At 43.0% G+C, this 25,638-nt stretch overlaps 1 protein-coding gene across 1 annotated transcript; it reads left to right on the forward strand.

Moving 5' to 3' along the window:
* The first annotated feature begins 888 nt into the window (after positions 1 to 888).
* LOC1280096 (UDP-glucosyltransferase 2) lies at positions 889 to 6,662 on the forward strand. The gene is made up of 3 exons (XM_319899.4): positions 889 to 2,268; positions 5,397 to 5,616; positions 5,706 to 6,662. The coding sequence occupies exons 1-3, from the start codon at positions 1,194 to 1,196 to the stop codon at positions 6,022 to 6,024; spliced, it is 1,614 nt and encodes a 537-aa protein (XP_319899.4). The 5' UTR covers positions 889 to 1,193; the 3' UTR covers positions 6,025 to 6,662.
* Positions 6,663 to 25,638: the final 18,976 nt, after the last annotated feature.

Here is a 25,638-nt window from a genome sequence, read left to right on the forward strand (position 1 = left end):
ACGAGACTTGAAATTTCCTTGGTTTACGTTATATTTTGATACTGAGCTTATTGGACGCGTTATCAAATGTTTAGTTGAAAATAAACAAAGGTTCGTCGCTTACAAGAAAACACTCCGAAATGTGTGTCATACCCCTTGGACTCCGTTAGAAATATATTGAAGATTAAAAATAAATAGCGTCAATCATTGCTTTAACGATTGAGATGTCCCCGCAGTGAGTGATGTTAAGCCTCATAGCTCGAAACTTCCACACTAGCAAACAAAATAGCCTCTGGCAATTTTTCAACCCGAGGTTAAGACAGACCAGACCACAACAAAGCGCTTAAATTTTATGATCCAAGCATTATTTTCTTTCACCCAGCGCGAGGGAGCGGTTGGCATGTGTGTTTAATCATTCATAAAACGCAACCATGTGGGATGCATCTAGCATTGACCTTCAATGTCGGGCACGACGAAGATGACATAACTAGGTAGTTTCGTTTATTTGGTGCCCTACTCAAAAACTGTTGGTAAACAGAAGAAAAGATCTCGTCCGACACACGCACCTGTTCCGAAATTGCAAATCAGTTCTTTACCTTTTACTTGCATCACCTTTACTTTCGCTCTCCCTCTCTATCTCTCTACGTTTGGGGCAGTCATATTGACCATATCGCACAACGATTCGTTCCATGATAGCGATCACCTATGTTGGCATCGCCCTCCCCGTGCAGCGAAGCATAAGAAATCCGTTGCGCTAGTCGTGCGACAACAGCTTACAGATGGTTGACGGGTGTGTGTGTGTGTGTTTTTTTTTGCTTCTCTAACACTCTATTTTTTGGGAGCTCCCCATCCGCTCCGTGCAACATCACACCGATCCGTGTGGTCAGCCTGTGTGGCTCACGAGCGCACGAACGTGTGAACATGTGTGGGGCGGCCGAGTCGGTCGTATAAAATCGACACGATCGCTAGATGGCTCTTTTAGTTGAACGACGGTCGTACGGCACGGTGCGCTTAGGCGAGATAAAGGGACTGTTTTGGGGGCTGCTGGGAAAAGCTCATCAGTAAGCCTGGCCGGGTGAAAAGTGTTTGATGGTGAAGTTTGGTGTCGTCTTCCTTAAAGAAAAATTGTTTGTGTCCACCGCGAGTGAGTTCTTTGCCGAAGAAAACAAAAAAACGGGTGCACCGAAAGTTTCTCTGGGCTAAAGACGTGAACCATGTGGGGATACAAGGGAACTGTGCCGGTGTCGGTGATGCTGCTCGTGTTGGCCGCCACAAGGATGCCCACCCCAGCCTGCGGCGCTAGGGTGTTGGCCATCTTTCCGTCGCCAGCCCGCAGCCACCAGATAGTGTACCGTGCGTTCATGAAGGGACTGATCGAGCGGGGCCACGAGCTCACGATCATGACGACGGATCCGTTCGCGGCGGATCATCCGAACGTGACCGTGATCGATTGGAGCTACGCGTACAGGATTGTGGAGGAAAACCTGGACGTGGTCGATATGAAGCAGCGCAATATGAACTTTTACCAGATTGCGGTGGAGCTGCGGCGTACGACGCGACTCTTCCTGGAGGCGCAGCTCGCCCATCCGGACGTGCAGGCGCTTATCCACAGCCGGGACGCACACTTTGACGTGGTGATCGTGGAGTACTACCAGTTCACACCGATGTACGCGTTCGCCGAGCTGTTCCAGGCGCCGATGATCGGCATCAGCTCGATCGATTCGATGGGCATGTGCCACGAAGCGATCGGCAACGTGATGAACGTGGTCGCCCATCCGGAGATGAACCACAAATTTACGCGCGACCTGACGTTCCTGCAGCGCGTCGAAGCCGTCATCTCGAACCTGATGATCCAGTACCACATCCTGCCGACCGACTTTGCCGTGTTCGATCGGATGATCGAGCAGAACTTTGGCAGCAACATGACGCGCTCGTGGGAGCTGATGCGCCGGATCGATTTCTTGATGGTGAACGCGGAACCGACGCTCGGCTACGTGCGGCCACTGGTGCCGAACGCGATCCAGCTCGGCTTCATGCACATACAGCCCCCGAAGGCGCTGCCGGCGGATCTGCAGACCTATCTGGACCGGTCGGTGCATGGGGTGGTGTACTTCAGCCTGGGGACGCTCATCAGAAGCGATTCGCTCAATCAGCACAATCTCAACCTGTTCCTGGAGGTGTTTAAATCGCTCAAGTACGATGTGCTGTGGAAGCATGATGGAGACCTAGACCTGAACGGGACGACCAACATTCGGATGGAGCGTTGGTTACCGCAGCAGGATCTTTTAGGTAAGTGGAGACGGCAGTGGGAAAAAGAAGGTGAGTGTGCGTGTGTGTGTGTGTGTGGTAAAGTTTCCAGAACATCTAACGAACTCTAGCAGAAGTGATCTCCAAGCAGCGACAAGTAGGAGGGTAATGGAAACAGTGTAAAATGTGTTGTTTGTATTGAATCAACTTTTCACACTTCGGCTCCATGAACGCCTTCAACCGCTGCTCCGGTGAGGTAATGTGGAGGGACAATATTTGTAGCACAGCGCAAAAAAAGGGAATACAGAAAAGGGACCAAACTCACGTCATTCCCGTGGGGCCGGGTTGACGACAACTAACTTTGGCCGAGGGTGTTGTGTAAACTGAGTACTCTCTTTTTCGGGGGTTGCCTAGAGGAGCATCTTAATGTCTGGGTGTGTTTTAAAAATAGAGTGGTAGGAGGAGCATTTTGAGGAGCTGGTAGACATTCCAAACAACAAAAAATGCTAATATGTTAATGGATAGATGTCACTGTCAAGTGCTCACTATTAGCTAATCTAACGACGATGTAGCGCGGGCTTAGCATAACTGCCTCATGTGTACACACAAGCGGACTGAGATGTAGCCCAGCGCTTAATTGATGCTTAAAAACAAATGCTCATTACTGGATTAACATTAAAACATGGCAACTGACTCGTTTAACGACTCGCGCGCGTGCACCTGGTCAGGAGTTTGTTTTTTTTTGTGAGTATTCCTCAAGGTCGCTTCTCGTCATTTGGTTTACTTGCGGTTTTAGTTTTTGGCAAACAAATGGGTTATCTTAACTGAAATATGCCTCCGTTGCTTCTTTTTTCAAACCGCACTGCCTTCTCCTAACTTGGCATCGTTCTCAATGGAGACACCTCGTTGGCAGTGTGTTGACATTTGTTTAACGATAGTGGGACGCGAGCATTGTTGAAGTTGCCAATTCGCACATGGTACAGAGAGCGTTTGCTGATTTCAACGCCAAACACGAGGGTGGAAATGGGATTTCCGGAACAGAATCGCATGATCATCCAACATCTATTTGGCACGGTTAAAGTGGTCCATCTTTACTCACGTGCTCGAGATCGGGGTCAATACTCATCTGGAGCGAATTTGTTGAAGTCGGGTAAAACCGTGTACTTCTTGGAAAGAAAGTGATGTACCTGATTCAATTCGCACGCTTAGTGCTAATCAAAACAACGTCGTAGTCAATGTTGATGTAATGACACCTGTATCTACTATCCGAGAGCTTACGCGAGTCATATCTGGATTGCTGAAATGACATTAGTTAATCGGAAATCAGTAACTAACCTGATTATTGCGTTTCGTCTTGGCGTAATGACCTACTCACGGTCGTGCCAGTAATATACTAGACAATAATTGTTCAACTACGCAACCGAGTAACGTCTTTAAAAGCCTTTTAATCATATCGACCGTTACCTTCGGCACAGTTGTTTGCAATAGTAAATCACCTATAAACCCAAACTTCAAACGAAGGAGTAATAAAAAGCCGACGCCCACATCACTGATTTCACTTTCTGGGACGTTTGATCATTTGGCGCACGGCGTACACCTTCAGCTAGCCAACTCACTCCAAAAACACTCATTGTTGTGCAGGTCAGGATGATATAGGGAAACCATCTCCCGTTCGTAGGCAATGTCTTGATAGTAGCTACGACTTCACTGGATCTAAAGTTTGGGACTTTCATTCGGGAGTCCACTGTAGGCGCGAGTCCGACCGCTTTCACTTGCTCGTATCGACATTTCCATATCGGTGGAAGTGCTATTGATCATCAGACATTTGGCATTAGGCTAACCTTCAGTCGCCGTTATCGTGCTGCTGACTCATGACATTGAATGTGCAAAGACGTTCGATATGATAATCCGAAAGACTCTCCCAGTTGGCAAGCGCTGCAGTGAATTTGCCTACACAAAACAGGTTTTTTTGTTTGCTAGCATTGTTGATTCTTTCACCGGGGGGAGGGGCCGCAGATAACCTACACAACTTCGCCGCCAAAACAATCGTTCGATTGGTCTATAAATTCGCCTCCTCCTCGATTGCATAACAACCGTCGAAGCTTGGGCTACCAATTTCGGATGCAAAATTGGGCGAACCGAAGATGTCAAGTTCGCCGCGAGGAAACGACCTTCTTGGACGTGCTATATTGTTCGACACATATATCCCAAGGTGTCCCGGTGGCAAAACAGGTTCCCCTGGCAACGACTCATCTGCGCGGCTGCTCTAAAAGCGCACGTCACGAGAAAGAAGAAATTAATTATGTAAAGTATTGTTTGCCCTCGACGCTCTGCTAAAGCTCGCCGTTTGTGGTGACTTTGGCGCGAGCTTTTTCAATGCCATACGTGCAGATGATGCTGTGAGAAGATGATACAGTTGTTTGGTTTGGTTTTTGCTAACGCTAGCGATGAATAATGAATGCTTCGGAAATGAAAACGACACACCGACCGTGCCCATACACCGACTTTGTAATGCGGGCGTAGCAATAGGCGTGTGATGCAGACGCTATGCTTTCATAACGAGCCCGCTAATGTATACGGCATTATCTGACATATGTTCGAAATTCGCCAAAACGCTCTTTTGCCAAAAGTGAAAACTTTCCGTGCTCCGTGCAGTATTAATGTTTAATTTTTCAAGCTGTTAGACAATCATAAAATTAGATACTTTTGATTGTTGTGAATTTTTTAATCCATTTTTGTTTTGCGTCTGTCCATTTGGCGCAAGCGTAAAATCTGTAACACGGCGAGAAAGGTTAGATACCGGGCTAGACGCGGTTAGATAAAAGGTGCATCTTTTGTGGCAAAACGAACGGTGTCATGCAATGTCGCTTATCTCCCGTTCACGGGCGAAGGGTGTGTTATGTGAGTGGTGCCTTAAAAACGGCAGCCCAAAGCAAACGCTGCACGGTTGGAAGGAGGCACAACATATTTCGGCTAAAACAAAACTAAGCTCAGAGCCACAGTACCAAAAAGGGGGAAACATACCAACGGTAAACATTAAATAACTCCGTCACTGTCAATGGCGTGCTGTTGAGCGATAAGTGTTGTAATAGATTCTCGGTTTTCGTTCAACCATGGTCTCACACAATCTTTGCTCTTCTTCATCTCCGTCTTTCTGCCTCCCTATGCAGCCCATCCGAAGGTGCGCGTGTTTGTGATGCAGGGCGGCCAGCAATCGATGGAGGAAGCGATCGACCGACATGTCCCGCTGGTCGTGATACCGTTCAACTTCGATCAGTTTGGCAACGCGGACAAGGTGACCGAGCGGGGCATCGGCCGCTCGGTGTGGATGGAGCGGCTCACGGTGGAATCGCTCCGTGAGTGCATTCTCGACGTGGCCAGCAACAAGCGGTAAGTGTACCATTGTTCGAAACCTTCCTTCAGCTTCGCTGTGATTCAATCCGATCGAAACGAATTTTTCACACACCGAACTCGCGCAGGTATAAGCGCAACGTGGCCCGGTTGGGACGCTTGGTGCGCGATCAACCGATGCGCCCGGTCGAGAAAGCGGTCTGGTGGACGGAGTACGTCATCCGGCACGGCGGTGCCGATCACTATCGCTATCCTGCAGCTCACATGTCCTTCCTGGTGTACCACTACTACGACGTGGTCGGGGCGGCGGTGCTGCTGGCGATCGCTCTCCTGGCCGCACTGCACTATCTGGCCGGGCGGCTGTTCCGGTGGTTCGTTGGCGCGATCATGTCATCGTTCGATCGGCCGCACGCGGTCGGTAAGATGCTGAAAGAAAAGGCACTGTGAGTCGTACGGTGTTCGGGCACATGAAAACCGTGACGCAACGGCAGTTTAGGGCGATTGGGTCACAATCGTACACGATCGAGACGATTTCGCAGCAAGCCCGCGTGCCCAATTAGCACAGGTTGACGACAGGTGGACGTCGCATGGTGACAACTTACTGCCACACTAGCTTTAATGGTTTGTACCGATCGGGTAAACTTCCTGCGCCGATGGAGTCGATGGGATCGATCGTACTATTTCGCTGCATTTTTATCGCAGCACGAAGGTTTTAGAGCGCGGAAAACGAACGAGGGCAGCTGGTAGGGAAGGAGTTCACTGTCTCTCTATTGTATCTCTGCTTTGTTTTCGGCTAGAGAACCGTTAGGCATCTCTAGATTAAGTCACGATAGTGTTAAGGTATGTTGTGGACACGGTTAGGAATAGATAGCGATAGACGCTGTGATTGGGGAGCATTTTAATGGTGGAAATAGACAGTTGTTGACTCTAAATAAGGGAACTCTGAATTCTGAACAAAGAGGATTTACACTCGGTCTAGTTTGGTTTAAATTACCTGCAATTCTATTTCTTTTCCTGCTGAACTTGTTAGATATCTTGAAAGTGGCTTTGACCAGTTATTGAATGTAGCGTGACAGGAAAAATGATTTTCCAGTTTTGTTCCAGTCTACCCTTGAAAAATGTTTAATTATTCCATTAAATTTTGACTGTACCTTAACCTCCTTGAGAGTTTACTTTTGAAACATATTTGACTTTTTTTTTCTTTTCTGTCCTGAACCCCTTTATTTTATTTTAGGCCTCAGTACCATGTCATAATACATCAGTTTTTAATGCTTATTAAAAATAATATATAGCCTGTCGACAAATTTTTATTCAAAGTTCCTCAAGCAAAAGACATTCAAACGGCAAATTTTAACTATACTGTAACAGGCAGTCACATACTTTTGGTAGAGGAAGACCCGAAATCGTGAGAGCGATTTTAGACAGTCCTGCAGGAGATCAAGACCTCAAAGCGGCTATGGCGCCGAATAAGTCAGTAAGTAAGCAATAAGCATCAAAATATCATATATTAGTCGGAGCGCTACCACCTACATCATGTGGTCCTACTGCCCTGTTCACACTTAATTATAGGGTCTAAATTATTTGTTGATGTTTTCTCGACCTCTACGTCATAACATAAACAAACACTTCTTTTTTACATTTGCGGTGCTTTCCTCAAACGATGATCACATTCAATAAATTCAAAGGTAGCTTAAAAGCCAGCTGTACCTAGTGTAGCACGAAGGTTGTGAAAATTGCATCAAGTAAATCATTCCGAACTAGACGTCAACCCCGTGAGCCACCCACGAGTCTGGTTGTTCAGGGTTGCTATGTACATAGAAATGAACTGCTTTCGTTATGCACCGAGTCACAGGTCGTCACGGTAGGAAGGGCTCTCCAGTCAAAGCAAGCAGACACTCACACTCCCACTCTCCGATGGAATGATGTACGTCCGCGCATCACATCGGGTTCCTGAAACGAATGTTTTCACACTAGTGTTTTAAGTCGAAATAAAGAATCATAATGTCAAACATTTAACCAACCGGTGAGTAGGCTGATGAAATGCGTTTGATGCGTTTGAGTAAATGAAATTAAGGTGAGAAAATTACCACTCCGCCTTTGACCTGGCCATCTCCTCTTCAGATTCACTCTTGACAGTGCCTTGTAAATCGACCTACTTTAACCTTTATACTGCAGGTCAGACACCATTACAGAGAAGCCCATGCATAGACAGTCGTATGTACTATGCAGGGGCTATGATTCACCCCAAACTCTAATCACATATTGTACACGGAAAGTGTGATGTATGACCTGCACTGCATCCTTCGATCGGCTGCATATAATTCTGAAGAAGCACACACACACAGACTTACACAGGAAGATACTCAATCACAAATGAAATGTACGAGACATTATGTAGCTTTCCTAAACAGGAACCGTTCCTCGCTCTTCCCACGGAACCACCGAAGGGTTTTGATCCATGACATGCAAATGATTATGTTTACATGTTGTTATCTTCCGCCCATGTTGTTCTCCACGGTGGGCTGGCGCTTGTGGCAGAAGGCTTTCCGTTTCACTGCTTCCCCAATGGATCTCCCTTCCACCTTTTCCGCCCAGCAGTGTGACACACTGGTTGTAGCTAATATTTTAACAGAATTATCATCTGGTAAGCACTGGGAGAGAGTAAGTTTTCCTCTTTTTCCACTTCAAGAGAACAAACTAGAAATTACAATCCGATGAAATACGAGTCGTTGCGAAACGATGTGGGACGGTTGTCGGAATTGATTGCCTGGGCGAGAAATGGCATGGAGGGTCCGATGGGAAGGTTGCGTTTGCATCAATTATCAATTTGCTGTGCCGGCTGTGTTCATCAGCCTATCGGAGCGTATTTATTCATCTGCAGGCACCGGAATTCTTATCGCTAGCAGGAAAGAAAAGCGCATAATGGATAGCACTTCGAATAATGTGCACAGGCTAATCAAGTTTCCGAGCGGGTTGGCCTGGGGCTAAAGGACTAATGCAAATGCACTTTGTATGCAATCACGGAGTGAAATATTTTCCAGCACACCGGTGGCATGAGTACGATGCAACAGGAAAGGAAAATAGGAAAGGTAATATAATGCTAGGAAGGGACTGTGGGAAGCTCACCAATTGATCGATGGTGAGCTTCCACGACAAAGCTTTTGTTTCTGATTATTTTATTGACGAATCACAATAAAAAGTTGTTCAACAGAGGCCGTGCTATCATAGTGGTTTTCCGCGAACACTAATGGTAAGGAAGTTGGAGACAAAATAAAAGTCTTGAAAAAGTTTTCTTTGAAATCTTTGCTAGAATAAAACCTGAAATTTATATGGTGAGTAGAATATATTGATATAAAGAGTAATGAAACAGGAGCTTTATTACTGAGTATACTGTAATTTGTTAACAATAAATGACTTAAAGATATCAATATTTACTCGGCATTTTTAAATATTGAAAAGCTGACCTTCAATTATATTTCTATTGTATTAGAACAGCAAAGTAACCTTTCTTCTCCTTTATACTTTAAATTGAATTGAGTGTTTTATATATAATTTTGCTATGTTATTTTACTTGTAAGGGGTTGAAAAACAAACAAAAAAAGCTTTAATTTGATGCAAATGGAAATGGTAAAATGAATTAAATAAATCTGTTTTAAATAACATCATATCAATCTTCGGAGGAATATATCCTACTGCTAGGAATGTATGTCCTTTTTCATGTTTTACATACACAAAAACCAATTATTCATGCTAAATTGACTCTTTGTTCAAAGGTTTCAACAACATGCGACAATTATAGCCAAGTAATATTACAGGACTTTTCTTCGAGTTGACAGTTTCAATTCGTCAAAAAAATGTATTCAAATTGTCTTGATCAAATCAATTTTTTACAAGAAATTGGAAAACTCTTATTCAATCGAAATGAATAAAGTACCTCCGTCGGATAGTGCAACTGCCCATCTGGAACTTTCTGCTAAGCACACAATCTGAGGCTCACATCCTCCAAGTGCACCTACACAAGAACTCACCTGCTGTGGTGGAATTCCCGTGCCGTAGAGCACCGCTACACTAATGCTGCACCGAAATCCCCTGCCAATGACACACATATGTATCCATCCATTGAATGCATCCCAAAAAGCCCTTGTGGTATCACTTGCGATAACGAGCGAAGGCATGTTGAACCATTTCCTTTCTGTCTTTGATTGGCTGTGTTGCCAAGCTGTCTTCTAGCTCTCCAAGAGTAAGTAGAGCTTATTGTTTGTTGCACCAGCGATGCCGCTGGGGGCTACCTTCAACTGTACTCGTTAAACCACTTCACCAAATGAGCGAATGGAAATTATCATAACATCATCGCGTTGTCTGCATTTGAAGAACGGCCTATCAACCTTACAAATCCTTGGACGGGACGGGTTGCTGCAGTAGATTCCGGTGCAGCAAACAGGCTTCCGCCAGCGGTGTGTTGGCGCATCCTGATCTTGACAAACCTGACAAACACACACACACACACACATATACTCGATTCCGGAGCTGAGAGCGTATTCTGGCAATGACAATTCAACTGCACGTCCACGCGAGAGCTAGCTCCGAGATGCGGCATGATATGTTCCAACAAAACATTTATTGTAGCAATAACAAAATGCTTGGCTCAATTACGTGCCTCCTCAGCCAATGGCGACGGCTAGATTGGTGAGACGAACTAACCAGTAACGAATAGACCGGGCACAGTTCCGACGAACCAGCAATATGCAACCCATATCTGCAATCACAATATCGAACTGACTATAATGGCTTAGCTGTAGCAGTTTCTCTACTCGGTTTTTGCCGAATGGAGCTTAAGAGATTCCGCTGGGACCTCAGACGACGGGTAAGATTCTTAATGATTTCCTGTTGCAGGAATTCAGGATGCGATTACGGGAAGGAAGTGACATCGTGTTCGTGTTTGACGGGATGCAGATATCGAGATTAAGCCAATATGCTGACGAAATGTTGAATGCTTGATGGTGGAAATTCATAGCGAACGGTGCAGCCATTGTGCCAGAGACGTATTGAGAATGATTGTCATTTCAGTTTTTTTTTGTATCCTCTCGCTATTGTATGCTTTCAGCACTTTCATTAACTATTCTCGCTTATCTTCGAACTATTTAGCACGCATGAATGTTTGGTTTCGTCTTACATTAGCCATAAACAAGATGCACAATGTTGCACATTTTAATTTTGCTGATGAAAGATAAAATAGTGAAAAGCTGGGAAGAATCTCATGGTTTGAAGAAATGATGTCCAAAATTGTACTCAAAATTAATAAAATTAAACAACATTGTTATGCAAACTATAGTTTCACGAGAAAGATCATTCCCACCAATGGTAATATACTGTACGCTTTAAATGTGCACATTTAGTATTCGGGGCTGAAATTGAGCTTTATATCTGTGCATATTTGGATTTCAAAATGTACTTAGAATGAATATAGATATTCCACTAGCACACCAATATTGAACATATCAAGATTGCCTACAGGACGAAGCATTAATATCCAATATTTTTAATGGAAACCTTCTTAAAACATTCGTTCTCTTCTGGTAAGTTCCATTTGTGCAAAAGTTTCGCTGTCAATGACTTTTGCCGCTCTCAACCGCGAAAAAATCAATTTTTCATTCCATCCACACTTGTACTGTTGCCAAGCGCAGTGGGGCGGTATCACATTAAGCAAAGGATGTAGATAAAAGTTGTTTCGGAACACTATGCCTTCTCCGTCCAGTGCCAACAACGTTAGAGCTAACAGCGACCGAAGGCTGTGCTCCTGGTAGAGATGGTGTAAGTTGAAGTCACACAAAACTAATTACAAAACGGAAATTAAAACATGAATGCTACCACTATCATACCATTTGGTCAATCATGTGAAAATGCTTTGAAAACTCAAAACACAAAACTTCCTCACAACAAACATTATTCATTCCATCGATTTTTGTATAAAAAAAAAGTTCTTTTCTGTGGTTTGGTTTAATGTATTGTTGTTGGTGGAAGCTGTGACACCTTTTCAGATACAAAAAATACGTTGGTAAGTGTCTTGTACTACGTTTTTGTGGAGCTCATTTAAAGAATCGTGTCTAAAACTTGCTGTGGTCTCCAACCGAACCAAAATTTAACTTTGATCAGTTGACATCCGGTGCATTTCATTCCGGCTTCACCGTACAGCTTTCTATACCACCGAATTCATTTTAAAGCACATCGGGTCAAATTGCATTTCTCATCACATAAAGATGCATCCCACAAAATGGGTGACTTTGAATGGGGCATTGCAGCAAATGGAATGCTTCGAGTGGAACACAGACAGTATGACGTGCAACAATCCTTTAATGATCTGTGACTCCGGACAGCGTCCCTTGCTGCCGCTCTTGGCTAAGGCTGCACAAACACTGTCATGCTCGATTTACATTTCGTTTCCTTTCCACCACCGGAATCCGACTTTCTGTTTGCTTGGTACGGGGTAAAGCTCATCCTTGGTTCCTGGATGTAAAAAAGAAAGAAAAAAAAAACGAAACCGCAAACAACAATCGAGTGCTTAGAGACGTTTGCTTATTTCATTCACTTCCCATCGCTTCCTTATCCTTCCACGTATAAGCACACAAACACAACATACTCTCGATGTTCCGAAATTGGATACAACATTTCAAAATGAGAAAACTCCACCATCAAGCATTTGCCCGTTTTCCCAGGTTGTTCCTCCCGAACGCATGCTAAATACATCCATAGCAGCTGGGAAGGATAACAGCGTCGGTGGGATTGTTTTGTTATGTAACAAAGGAAAAAAAAACAACACCACCGTCAGCAAAGTGCTTGACCAAATGGACAAACAAATTCGTAACATGGTTGCGCTGTGTCTGGAAGCAAGGTATGGAAAAGTTTTATGCATCCGTGCCATGCGAGTATGGTAAACCCTAACAAATGGAGCACGGTATAATTTCATGTATCTTACATTTTGATCGAAATTACAAACAATTGTTGACTGTCCAGTCTGTAGCGTGTAGTTTTGCCGCAGTGATTGTAATGTTTTGCCAAAAAGTTCCACCCACTGGTTTTTATCCCGAAAAGGACAAGGCTGCATGGTTCACCTGAAATGTTTTGTATTTGATTTTTAGTTACATCCACCGCATGCAACCACTCTATAAAGCGCTGCTATCGATCCTTGTGAAAAGAGCGCACTTTCTTCAGATCAGTGAAGCTAGCAAAAATTTGGCGCATTTTAAATGGCTTTGAAATTCATTACCGCTTCATGTTTGACCCACCCTCATCCAAAAAGCTTAGGATAGGGCGTAGCGCTTGTGATTGTGAGTGATAGTGTGTTTTTTCCTTTCCCCTCCCCCCTCCCCCCATCCTCTCGGTCCAGTTTTCATGGCGTGTCGTAACATTGAGACAGGTCAGCGCGCTGTAAAGCCATAAAGCCCGCATCGCTTTGAACGTTACTCGATCGTGACGGAGTGCACCCAGCAAAGGTGTGTACACATCTATTTCGGGTTTGATTAGCTTTTTCCTCTCACTGTCTGGGTTGGCTGTCTGGTGCGGTGACATTGTTTTTCTTTGTGCTTGCAAACCTGTACTTTTACACCTTCCACTATTGGCGAAATAAAATGTCAAAGCCACCGCTAAGGCCAGTCCTGTTGAGCGGATGACTGGATCAGATCGAAGGGGTTAAGCGAATGCTTTACTTTTCTTTATCTGACATAGATCTATATTTAGCGTGGTTGTTGATGGGTCTTAAGGTGAATATTTGTTTTTTCATGTTTTATGACACAGATAGCAGCTTTCAAATGTGGATAATATCATGACTGAAATGGACTAACAAATAAAATTGACAGACGTTGGTTCAAAATGGTAGCATTTGTATAATTAAAAATAACAATATTCAGTTATGATCGTTTCCTAAAGCCTAACGAATATTGTACGTCACTTTTTCCAGAAGAAAAATGCAATAAAAATGTATTCCAACCTAGCTTAAGATCACAAGCTTTTCCCACCTATCGAGCGAACACAAAGAATGCGAAGCAAAGTGCATGGACCGTACGCAGACAAAGCGACGGCGGCTTTCGTGGTTGGGCCGGGTCCAATCCTTAAAGTGCTGCAAAGTATCCGCAAAACGTGACATATCATAGGAACGAACCGTAATGAGTTACCCGAGCGGTGACCGGTAGATGAAATTGCGCCCGTCGGAAACCCTCCAATGGTATATATTTCCCCCTAAGACCATGCTTGCAAAGGATAGATGCCAATGATACACTACACTTTGCCCATCGTCCCAACCACAACGTAGCAAAAGCTGGTTATTTATTTTATGTTATTTTTTTCAGTGTTTCAAAGATTTCCCAGGATAAAGGGAAACATGTTATTTTCACAGTATTATGAACTATGCATCTGTTGGGGTAATGGATGTATCAAGCTATGTTGCATAATTTAACGAATAAATCGGGAACAATAATCTAACAAAACTGCATAGAGTAGTATAAAATAGCATGGAAATAATAATATTGAAAAAAAAAAATGGATTTTTTTCTCAAATATCAAAACTTAACATTGAGTAAATCTTATAAACTAATGTTACGGAGAAATGTACATGTAGTTCACACGTTTTTGGACGCTATTTATTGCGTAGCGTCACCTTAAACGCCTACCGGTATGCAATTTGCTTTACGGCTGAGTTGTACGGGAATTATGTACCAAGAAGCTCTTTCGAATTTGTTGAAATGCTTTACTTTTTCACTTTATACTAATGTATGCCGAAAATTGATTGAACTTTAAACAATTATTTAAATCATTGTTTCAAATGAATAATGTTTTCATAACAATTTGATCAATTTGATTGATTTTTTATATCGAAGTATAAGTAGCCCTAATTTAAACAATGATCAATAAACGTATTGAACAGAAAACAGACTTTTACGACTTTTACTTATTTTAAACTTTTTAATCGACTTTTTTTAAAGAGAGCTTTTAAGATTAATGTAAGAGAATAAATAAACTCCAAACAAATATTCATTTAAAAACGAATAACAAGCTGTAACGCATGTTTGTATGTTGACTTAAGAGAGATAGCGCACTTGTCATAACAAGTGCGAGATAATGGCTGGTATTATTGAATCCGTTCGTAGCGGCGGCGTACCTCCCGACACTCATTTTCCTAACGTACTAGATGGTTGCTACAGTTATTCACCGCAGCATTGTAGGACCGGGCTCAAGAAATATGTTGCCATCCCTAGAATTTTATGTGAGCGCCGTACGTCCCCGCTACGAACGGATTCAATAATACCAGCCAATGATAAAGACAGGTGCGCTAATCGATTAAAACGATAAGCTGATCGACAGTGATATAAAATACGGAATTGATTGAGAGAGGGAAAGAGAGAGAAAGAGAGTGAAATAGAAAGAGAGATAGAGTGTGAGAGAGAGAGAGAGAGAGAGAGATAGAGAGAGAGAGAGAGAAGGAGAGAGAGAAAAGAGGCCATGTCACGAGATAGGTCAACGATCAAAGATTGGAAATCGAATCAGCGCACGCGGATTCCCGGACAAATAAGGGCATGCGATATGAAGTAGCAATCCATCAGAGGAACGAGTCGCAGATTTGTTAAAAAGTGTGAATAATTTAAAAAAAGTCAAATACAAAATATTTTTTTAAACCCACGCTCAACGAATGACTTGGTAGCGCTTCCACAATGCATTTTATTTGATTCCAAGCATTTCTTCAGGGATGATTTTACGATATCTAACTTTCAAGTCTAAAACATTTTGTAATTATGCAAATTAACCTACAAAATTCCATTTCGACTCAAACGATGAACCTTTACCTCCTTTGTCTCACTTTGTCATCTATTTTCTGCCCCATGCTTATCCCACAAACACACAGCGAATGGGACGGAAGCTGATTGATCGGAATGCACTTGCATACTCATTATGCGATGGTGAAATTACAATAATGCAAATTAAGTGACCGGTTTACCGACTAGCGCACACCAAAATTGAGGAATGAAATGAAATGTGGCATAGCTTGATCTTTCACCCTGAGTGCTCGGCATGCCTTCAACCCATTGGTGTGAAAATGAATCCCCTTGCCACAAGTGCAACACAAATTTATTGGCAAACTGTAATTGAATAGCAGCGCGAACACTGCCCACAGAGTTTTAATCTCAAACTTGGAGTGGAAGAATTTAGGAAATAAATAAAGAGCGGATTGCTGGTGACATTAATTTCGAATTCCTCCGTTCCTTCGCCCATCGCACTCCGTTGTCTCCGCTTGACTGATCGTAAATTGTCTTTTGGCGCAAATCAGCAAATGCAGTGCTTATCCTCGAAGACGGAAGAAACAACGGCTGCACCGAGCAAACTTGGCTTATTTACACTCCCGTTTAATTCTTGGTACACTCGGAAACCCATTTGCAGTGAAACGAAAGGAACAAAAACACAAAATAAAGGAAATCGAAATCCATTCCCGCTCGATCTAATCGTCTTCACTCTTGCCGGTAAGACTTGGGAAACGGATAGCAACAAAAATAAAAACCACCAGTGATGCAATGCAATCAAGTCCTCAAACTGGATGGACTTCCGGGAGGAACCAAAAAAAACAAGAAAAAGAAAAAAAGAAGCAGAGCCTGAGCGTAACTTTCCTCCCCAGCACTACCCAAACATCTTTCTTGACATCTTTTACCCTGTTTGGGTCCCGTTGGAGTGGGAGGAAAATGGATGCTGAAGTGTGCAGTAGTGGCTAGAATTGCAGCCAAGGCCCCGCTTTTTGGCAGCAAAACTCAAATAAAAATTTAATTAAATTCCAGGTTCAAACAATCGAAAACCCTCTCCGTACCCGGCCCTGAGTGGGTGATTTAGAATTCGGGAAATAATTTTCCGATTTTACACCATCCCGAAAGGGTCTCTCCGACCTTCTCCGGCTGCTAGCGCAACTGCCGAAAAACAGAACTCACTGATCGATTCTTTTAGTAGTTTTGTTTCATTGCTTTCCTCATCACATCCATTGGTGGCGTTGGCAAAATAGCGCAGATCGACTTAATTGCGTCTGATAACAGAAGCAACCGGAGTGGAGGTTCTGTTAGCGTCGTCAACTGTACTCAATGGCGACGATTTCGATTACTTATGCAACCGGTAATGGAACGCCCTTCCTCCCACTACACCACCTGTTAAGGTAAAAGTCGACGCCGGAGGCAGGATATTTGAACTGATCCGTTTCGATGATCAGGAACGTGGAAGTAAAACTCCAGTTCGGACCAGTTCGGAAGCTTGGCGCTCAAAGACGTTTCCCAATGCCCGGAACCATGCCGGAATCGTTTCCTTTTGGCAGCGGGGAAATGAAAGCATTGACGATATCTTTCTCGTTCAAAGCAGAACCCAAATCGTTTAACAATGAATGCTAGAAAGAGATGAAACAACGGAAACACAGAGAAAGAAATAGCCAGCTTCCCGTGGGTTGAAATTCCCTTCACCGGACCAAGCGACACTTCCGTCTACGCCACAAGCAGGGAAAGTGGGGTAAAGCGGAACGGAACCATTGTCGTACGGTCCGCTCACAACTCTTCTACAAGATCAAAACGAAATTTTGTTTTATCATGAGAAAATGAATCGTTAAGAACCCGGAAAACTGAGGTGGAGCAGACAAAAAAAGGAAAAAAAGATCGGCAAAATAAATGCGAAAGAATAGGAAAAGTTTTTGAGCAAAGTTTTCGCTTTTCCCCTTTTTTGCTATTTGCGTATTGTGCGCTCACTTTTCTTCCATTCTGCCGTGTCTGGACGGTCTGCAACAATGATCATCCCAATGCGCGAAGCGGTTTTTTTTTCAAGTCAAAGGAAGGACACACAGGGTGCGAAATGCCATAAGACCTGTGGGCAGGGTTGGCCGATGTCTTTTCAACTGTTTGAGCGTTGTAATTTAGCATTATGTTTTGTGCCGCTGCGTTTCGTTTGGCTCACAGTTTCGCTCACAGTGACGAAGTACAGGGAAGAAGAGAGTACTAAAACGACCAATTGAAATCGATCAACACAGAGCTTAAAGCGCTAAGTATATTGCTTTTGTCATTGTTACACTTGTGATTCGTTTATTTAACAACACGCTATTAGAATGTATTTGATTCTCCTTAAATTCTTAAAGATTGTATGTATTATTAATAACAATAAAGTAATTTTATTATTTATAACATGTTTTGTTTCGAAAATGGAAATCAGAACTATTTTCCTGATATTTTGAATTTGTAATTCAATAAACTACACAAAATTGTAAATATTATGATTACTTTGAATGTTGCTGAACTTTGTTTATGTTTTTTTTCCTTATGTACACGTTGTGCTATGCTACATTTTACAATAGTGTTCGCTAGTTCGTATTTAAAGAAAGTAACCTGTAGATGTGCATTATGATGATTCCATCTAGATTGGACCGCCGATATATTTTGAACGATATTGTCTTGAAATTTAGTCTCAAGGTAAGATGAGAAGGATGTATAAAAGCGGCTTACAGAGCACCTCAATGCGTGTATTAATGAGTTTACATAAATGTCCTAATATTTCATCAACCTCTAATTATTAATATACACCTGAATTTCCTTATATTTTAGTCAATACGCTGAGACGTACAATGTGTATTATTTTAAGGAAATTTTTGAAATAATCCAAAAATAATCAAAAAAGAATAATTACAAATGATGATTCTGATACAAAGAAGCAAATAACATAAGAAGAGAATTCAACTGAAACGGAGGAAAAAAAGGAAAAGAGTGAAATGGTAACTTTGATAAAAAGAGCAAAAGAGGAAAAATGATAATTTTGATAAAAATACCCAAAAAGAGAGAAATAGAAACGAAAGAGATAAAGAATTAGAAATAGAAACAGAAAACGAATGAAAATGAGCGATCAAGAGAAAAGAGAGAGATGGATAAATATAAAAAAAACAGAAACAGGAAACAAATAAACAACTAATAAAGATAACAGACAGATGAACTTACAACACCGATCAGCCAACCCTGCCATACAAATGTCACCAAACCTTGAAGCCTGAAGGATTGTTTGAACGGTTGGGGGCGAATAGAAATGATTTTTCCGTTCTTTAACCGGAGTATGGTGTAATGGAACTTACAGAGGCCACTTTCGTAGCTCAATCTAACCCAGCCCTCCCTTTGCCACACAGCTGGAAAGGGTCAGAAGGAAAAAAGTTCTATTCAAGAAGAAGAAGAAAAAAAATGGCAGAAAAGAAGAAATATTTATGATAATGAGAAGGCCAGTGCAACCCGCACCCGAGGGCAGCTGGGAAAGTCAAAGCTGTTCACTGTCTCCGAGTGATTTTCACCCGCAGGTTTCCACCCTCAACACTCACCCCCACCTCTCAACGATCAACGATTTTCCGGGCGGTACTTTCCGAATTCACGAGAAGCGATTGTGCAGCGGTGGTTTGTTGACGAATTTTCCTTCTCTCTCTCTCTCTCTCTCTCTCTCTCTCTCTCTCTCTCTCTATCTGTCTTTCTGTCTGTCGGTCTCTCTTTCTCTCTCTTTCTTTTGGTTTACTGTGTTGCTCGCCGTTCGTAACCCGTTTGCTATGCAATTCCACCCACCCTCTCGCCCAGAACCATTTAGTGTGTCCCATCAGCGGTGGGGTGGGGGGTCTGTTGGGTGGCAGTGTAGGAGCCTTCCGTTTCGCTTTGGGCGAGAAATATTTAATGACGATCATAGAGCAATGGTAATGAAGCGCAGCGTCGGAAACAATGGTTCAGAAATTAAACATTGCGCGTTATGCCACGGTGTCATGAAGTGGGGGAGGGCGGTGAAAATGGACGGTGGAAATGTTTTGAAGCATGTGCCAAAAGACAGAAAAAAAGATAGTAAGAACGGAGCTCTTTTTTTCACAGCACAGCACGAAAGAAGAATCGTGCAGCAATGCTAGAGCAATTTCTACTGCAATACGTTTTCCTGTTTCTTGATGTTTTTTTTTTTTTTTTTTTTTTTTTTGCTATATTTAGGGAAGTGATTTATTTTCCCTTTTCGTTAGGTACTGTTCTGAAATCACTCTCTCGCTCTCTCTCTCTTGAGTGAAGTATCATGACCGTGACAAGATCAAGATGGTGAAAAGAGCAAACATTTAATGGGAGCCGAAACGGTTGTTGGATTGATGGCGGCTGCCGACCCACCAAGGGGGAGAGGTTGATATTACCCTTGTAACCCAATTCCATTTGTTACACCAAGAAATGCAAACGACGACTGCACAGATCGGACATCTCTGATTCGCATTGAGCGAAGGAAAAACAGAAGGAGCCACAATTTTGGCGCACAATTGCATGCCAAGCTGATGCGCTGCTGGTGGCTATCGTTTGGTGTTTAATTGCAGTAGGATTGTCGGAAAATTGATGGTTTTTAATTTGCACGTAAAGTGATGCTTTGCAGGCAGGAGGAACCTTTTTTTTTAATATTAAATCTGTCCAAGCGGTGGCAAGTCTGGGCAACTGCTGCCAAAAATGTAATAATTACTAGGATAATGAATATAAGTGATGTAAGATCGAAGAAAAGAATCGTCTTCCTTACAGGGTTTCCCACGATTTATTGGTCAGTTCCCATGATTTTTTGGTGCGTTCCCACGATTTTTTGGTTGTATCCCATAGATTTTTGGTTCGATCCTATAATTTATTGGTATTTTCCGATTGGATATCAATACAATTAGACCAAAAAATTCTGGGAAACGACCAAAAAATCGTGGGAACGCACCAAAAAAATATGGGAATCCACCAAAAATTGATGGGAACCAACCAATATATCGTGGGAAACCCTGTATTCGAATGTTGTTGCATAGACATTCGTCTATTCTTACAATTGAGATTTCACGACCTCGAATAGAATTTTCCTTCAAGAAGAAAGGCTCACTTGATTCAAAACGAAACCGCTCTTCAAAATGGGATTTTGAGGCTACGATAGAAATATTTCCAAATATGGCGCAACGAATGATCAACAACAAAAAGATGCTGTTAAATAAGAGATGCATTTCATTGAGCAAACGCATTGTATGTTTTTCCTGCGCCATTAAACCAAAAAAAACAGGTAATTTAAAAGACTACTTGAAGCTTTATCACTAGCATAAGTAGTCAGACATCCAAAAGAGAACCGCAATACAAAACATTCAGCCTGCGCTGGGGTAAAATATTCTAAACATACCAACATACGAGTTGTGCAAAAGACTCCGTCGTCACTCATCGCTACAATTAATTCACAATTACTATACAAATAATTGCCCTTTTACCGGGATGACTGCAGCGAAATGCTTCGAATTCTTCATTACTCTAACCACACTTAACACGGGACTCCTGAAAAAGTCATTAGAATCTCATTTTGCCCGTCAGCTCGGCCTTCAAACTTCTGCAATCCCGCGAACGGGGGCAGCTTCACCTTGCCGCCTCCCCGTGATAATGCACAAGTGTCTCACAAGTTACGAACCTGATGCTGGCCCGGTGGCCTTTACTGCCTAGCTAGTTTGCGTCATTGGTTTATTAATGTGGCTGGCGAAAGCACCCGGGCGAAAGCTTGACTTTATGTTCCGGATACTGTGGCCAGCGTGCGCTGTTTTGAGCAGTTTTCCTCCCTCATCGAAACAACAGCCCGCGGGAAATATGTGTGGGATTCTTCTTTTTTTTTCGTGTTGGTTTTAGATTTTAGTTCCTCCTTACATCCCATCAAGCCTTTTTTGTGCTGCCCAGGTATGGTTGTTTGGACCGAAGAAGAGCATGATCCTTAAATTATTAAGATTTTTATCATGGCGCCCTGGCTCGGCACATTCTCGGCCCGGCTTACCAAGCCCACTTAAAAAGACCGTGTGCATTGTGTGTGTGTTTATGTATATGTGTGTGTGTGTGTGCAGGTTGGGCAAATGGTAAAAGCCGATGGGTAAGCCAAACTACTTGCCGGGCAGGCTGGGAAACGCTGCAACACACATCTACACCGCTGTGTCACCCGTACAACACCTTGGTGAAGTGGTAGCTGCATTTCATTACAGAACATAATCCATCTTTTGAATGGCAACCGAAATGGGGTACCACCGGCTAAAAGACAGGTGAGTGGGGGGGAGAGAGAGAAAGGAGTGGATGATGCAGGGTCTTTCGAACTTTCCTGCTTTTCTGCTCACTTTCATGGCTCAAATTGTGTTCCTTTTATCCCAGGGCTGTCAACATGGGCCCTCGTTCATCCCGACCAGGTGAGTGTGTCTCTTTTTCCAGGGGTGGCGAGAGGAAGGAAACAAGCGCCCGGGTGTGTCGTGAAGATGCTTGCCTCAATGACGGCAGCATCGGGCTGAAAAGCGGAATGCGGATTTGTTAGCATAAATTGGAACCGAACAAAAAAGCGCAGCTTTTACAAAGACGAACAGCATAAAAACAAGACAAAAAAAGCCGTGGCGCTTTAAGAGCATCTACTCATACACACGGGTACGCATACCATTTTTCACACACAAAGTGCAGAATGGGAAACGGAGAGAAAAGGGAAGAAAAATCTTTAGAACAGATAGTAAAAGCAGTGGGGTTGCTGTATTTCCCTGCTTTCTCCAAAAACGCACCAACCAATATGGCCAGACGACGTACGCCAGAAACACCAAGCACTTCGCAGCAAGCCGGACGCGCAAAAGTGGTGCATGTTTGGATTGCATTTCTTTTTCACGGTTCTCTATTTTTTTTTGTTTTCGTCCTACATGCCATTTTACCTCCCAGATGCGTTCGAGTGTGTTGTTTCGTAGCCGCCCATTACCCAGTGCACACTTTTCATGGAAGGAACGTATTTCAAAACTAGAATGCGAACAGGGACTACGGCAAATCTAAAGCCCAAAAAATCTCACTCGCTGCAATTGAAAAGCATGAAGAAGCGGCTCCACAGCACACACACACACACACGTACTCCAGGCAGCAGCATGCAGTAGGATGCAGCAGGCCGTAATGATGATGCGGTTTTTTGAGCGAGAGTCGAAATGTGGAATGAAATCGTTTAGGGAAGCATGTCGTTTGATGTTGGTGTTTATTCTTTTCACTCCGTTTCGCACTCCATCTGCGTACTCTGTGTTTTGGTTGCTTGGTTAATGTGCATTTGTAGTTGAATTTCCTTCGGTGGTACTTCTTTCTATGAGAGACTTGTTTTTAATGGCATCTTGCTTTCGTATCTCAAAGGCTGCATGAAGAGTAGCATCAGACTTGTAGCCACAATTAATGGATGGCAATGGTAAAGGGGAAGTGAATCTATTTTCTTTAATTCATTGATAGTTATTAAGATTATTGATTGATCCAGAAATCTTCTCATTTTCAAGTTTTTACCTATGTTAGTAGTTTAGAAGAGAAAAATAACCTTCAAAATTCAGTAACGAATATGTTTTTGGGATGCTATAGAAGTAAAACTTTATTCTTCATTTTTGCTTGCTGTTTGGATGAAGATTTTTTTGAAATGGATAGTTCAAATTGAGAAACAACTTGATAGGCATCTAATTAGCAAAACCAATTTACAATGATTATGGTTTTTTTAAATAATTAACGATTAGATGGTTAATTTTGGATTGTTATATCAACTTGAATTTATGGAATTACTACTCAAAATTCGTTGTGATGGATTCCAAAAACTATAAAGGTCATCTGAAATAATCCAATACTCACTTCTTCCTTGAAAAAAGAAAAAGAAAAACAAACTCTGACCACTCAAAACCATGTTCAAACTTCGGTTAATTAAAAATGCAACATTGACCAATTAAAGCACACCAGGACCAGGATCTCAAATACTTCACTCTCTCAGCATCATTTCCAGCATCAGCTCCAGGAAGGCAAACAAGGAAAACAACAAAAGTCCAAACCTCCGTCCCAACATTATCTGTCATCTACGACTTCCCGCTGCCAGTGGCAACATGCGTCCAAAACCCGTTCCGGATCGATTTACGTTTTGGCTATTAGTTGTGGTCCAATTTTCGTTTCATAAATTCAACCCCTTTTGCTCCAGCGTCGTCATCGTCGTCGTCGTCGTCGCCATCGCCATCGTCTGGACCTCCGGTTCAGCTTACGTATGGCAGTTTCACGATTGGTTTTTATCCCCTACCGAACCATCCCACACTACCGTGGCCCGTGGGGTTGGCGAAACCATATTCCCATATGGTTCCTATTGTTTTTCCTCCGGGCGTCGGGCTCGCTTTCGCAATGGAACTCATTTCACCTCCACTCTATCATCGCAGTGGGGACGAAAATTAACACATAATTTTCGAGAAAACTACCGACAGTGGCCCCGACCGGCCGAGCCTGTCCAGCCCCCGTTCCGATATTTACAGGCGAACCCGACGGCGAACATTCGCCAGCTGTGCCGTTTCCCACACTACCCTGGGCCAGCGTGGTGAAAGCCACAGGAATCGTTTCGAAATTCCAATAAAATCCCACACGACCCCGCATTCGCACCGCCAGCGAACCATTCTTATGACTTTGTGTGGACAGTCTGCCACAAAACACACACACACACACACACACACACACACACACACACACACACACACACACACACACACACACACACACACACACACAGAAAGGCACAAACGAACGCAAGACAGAGACATAAAGCCCCATACCTCGGTAACAGCGTCACACAGTGGTCTAGCGAAGGATCGTAGACAATTCAAATCAATTTCGAATCCAAAACGACTCATTTTCGGTGGCCCATCCATTTTCAGGACAGGAAACCGTTTGGTGAAGGTACTAAAAGGGGCCACACGGCAAGAGTTCCCTACCCTGCGATAACCCCCCCTACCCATCTTAGCCGGCATTATCCGTCTCTACATCATTCCGTGCCCGTAACCGGAGGATGAGAAAATGGGAAATTCTCATTCATTGTCTCAACAGCGAAAGGACCGAAACAAATATCTTTCTATTTGTTATTTACCAAAATTGAACTTCCTCTGCAATGGTACGGGGCGATAGGATAAGCTGCATTCTCAGCACGAGTTATCGAAGATTTCTTGCGTTGGAGAGGTACACTACGCCAGTAGAAGTCATCACCAGACACAACAAACCGTACCGCAGATTGTGGTCAAAATTGGAGGGAAATTCTCAGAACGATGCATCTGATAGCGAATGGAACTCATGCATACGATCATGCGGAATAAGTAATGCTTGTCGTTGTGTAGACATTGCTGTTAATATGAAATAAATTATTGGGTGAAACTAGCAATAAAACAAATTTTAACAGCTTTGTGATATGTGTGCTTGTGGTTGTCGTGACTTGCGGAGAGATGTGCAATGCTCTAGAAAATTCTGGAAAAAAAGGGATGAGTTGTTACTACAAAAAAATCTCTGGACTGTCTTCAAAAACTGAGCAGTGTTTTGATAACTTAGCAGCTGTTCATAGTTCCCACCGGACGATTTGCTCTCACACTGTTTGGTTCCTGTGATTCCCTCTAGAGGGACATACCTGAGGCGTCTAGTATGGAAAGCGTTGAGTTCTGAACAGGCTGAATATTTCCTAAGCTTCACGATCATGGCTTAAGACTATATAGTTGTCTTGTCAGTGTCATTATTTCGTATTAGCCGGAGACAAGAGACGAATTTTAAGTAAAATAGTTCGTATGAAGGATAAACCCTATTCACTAGAAAAACATTCTACTCGTAATGGGTATTTATTTAGCAACATGCATTGACTTTTGTCATGTTGGAACGAATAATAAGGCAGAATTAATACAAAGAAGTTAAAAAAAACACAAAACTAAAATACAAAAAGCTCTGCAAGCTTGCACATTGAATATCTTCCCATAGTTCGCCTGGCCTTTAAGATCCTCCCATCTCTGCAACACCAAGTAAACAAGGCAGCTTCCCTATGATACCTCCCAACACCAAATCCAACCACTTACTTAGACTTTTGTACCTTTCTTCACTTTACTTCAATCCCGCACTATGCCGCTGATCGCTCGGGAACGCTTAGTTGGAGTTTTATTAATGTGCCGAAATCTATACATTTTATTGTCTTAGCCTCAGTTCTGTCAGCTCGATTCGCATTTCCGACGAAACCGGAACTGCAGTCACTTCTGCTGGCCTC

The sequence above is a fragment of the Anopheles gambiae genome, chromosome 3 (genome assembly GCF_943734735.2).
Source record: "Anopheles gambiae chromosome 3, idAnoGambNW_F1_1, whole genome shotgun sequence".
Lineage (NCBI taxonomy): Eukaryota > Metazoa > Arthropoda > Insecta > Diptera > Culicidae > Anopheles > Anopheles gambiae.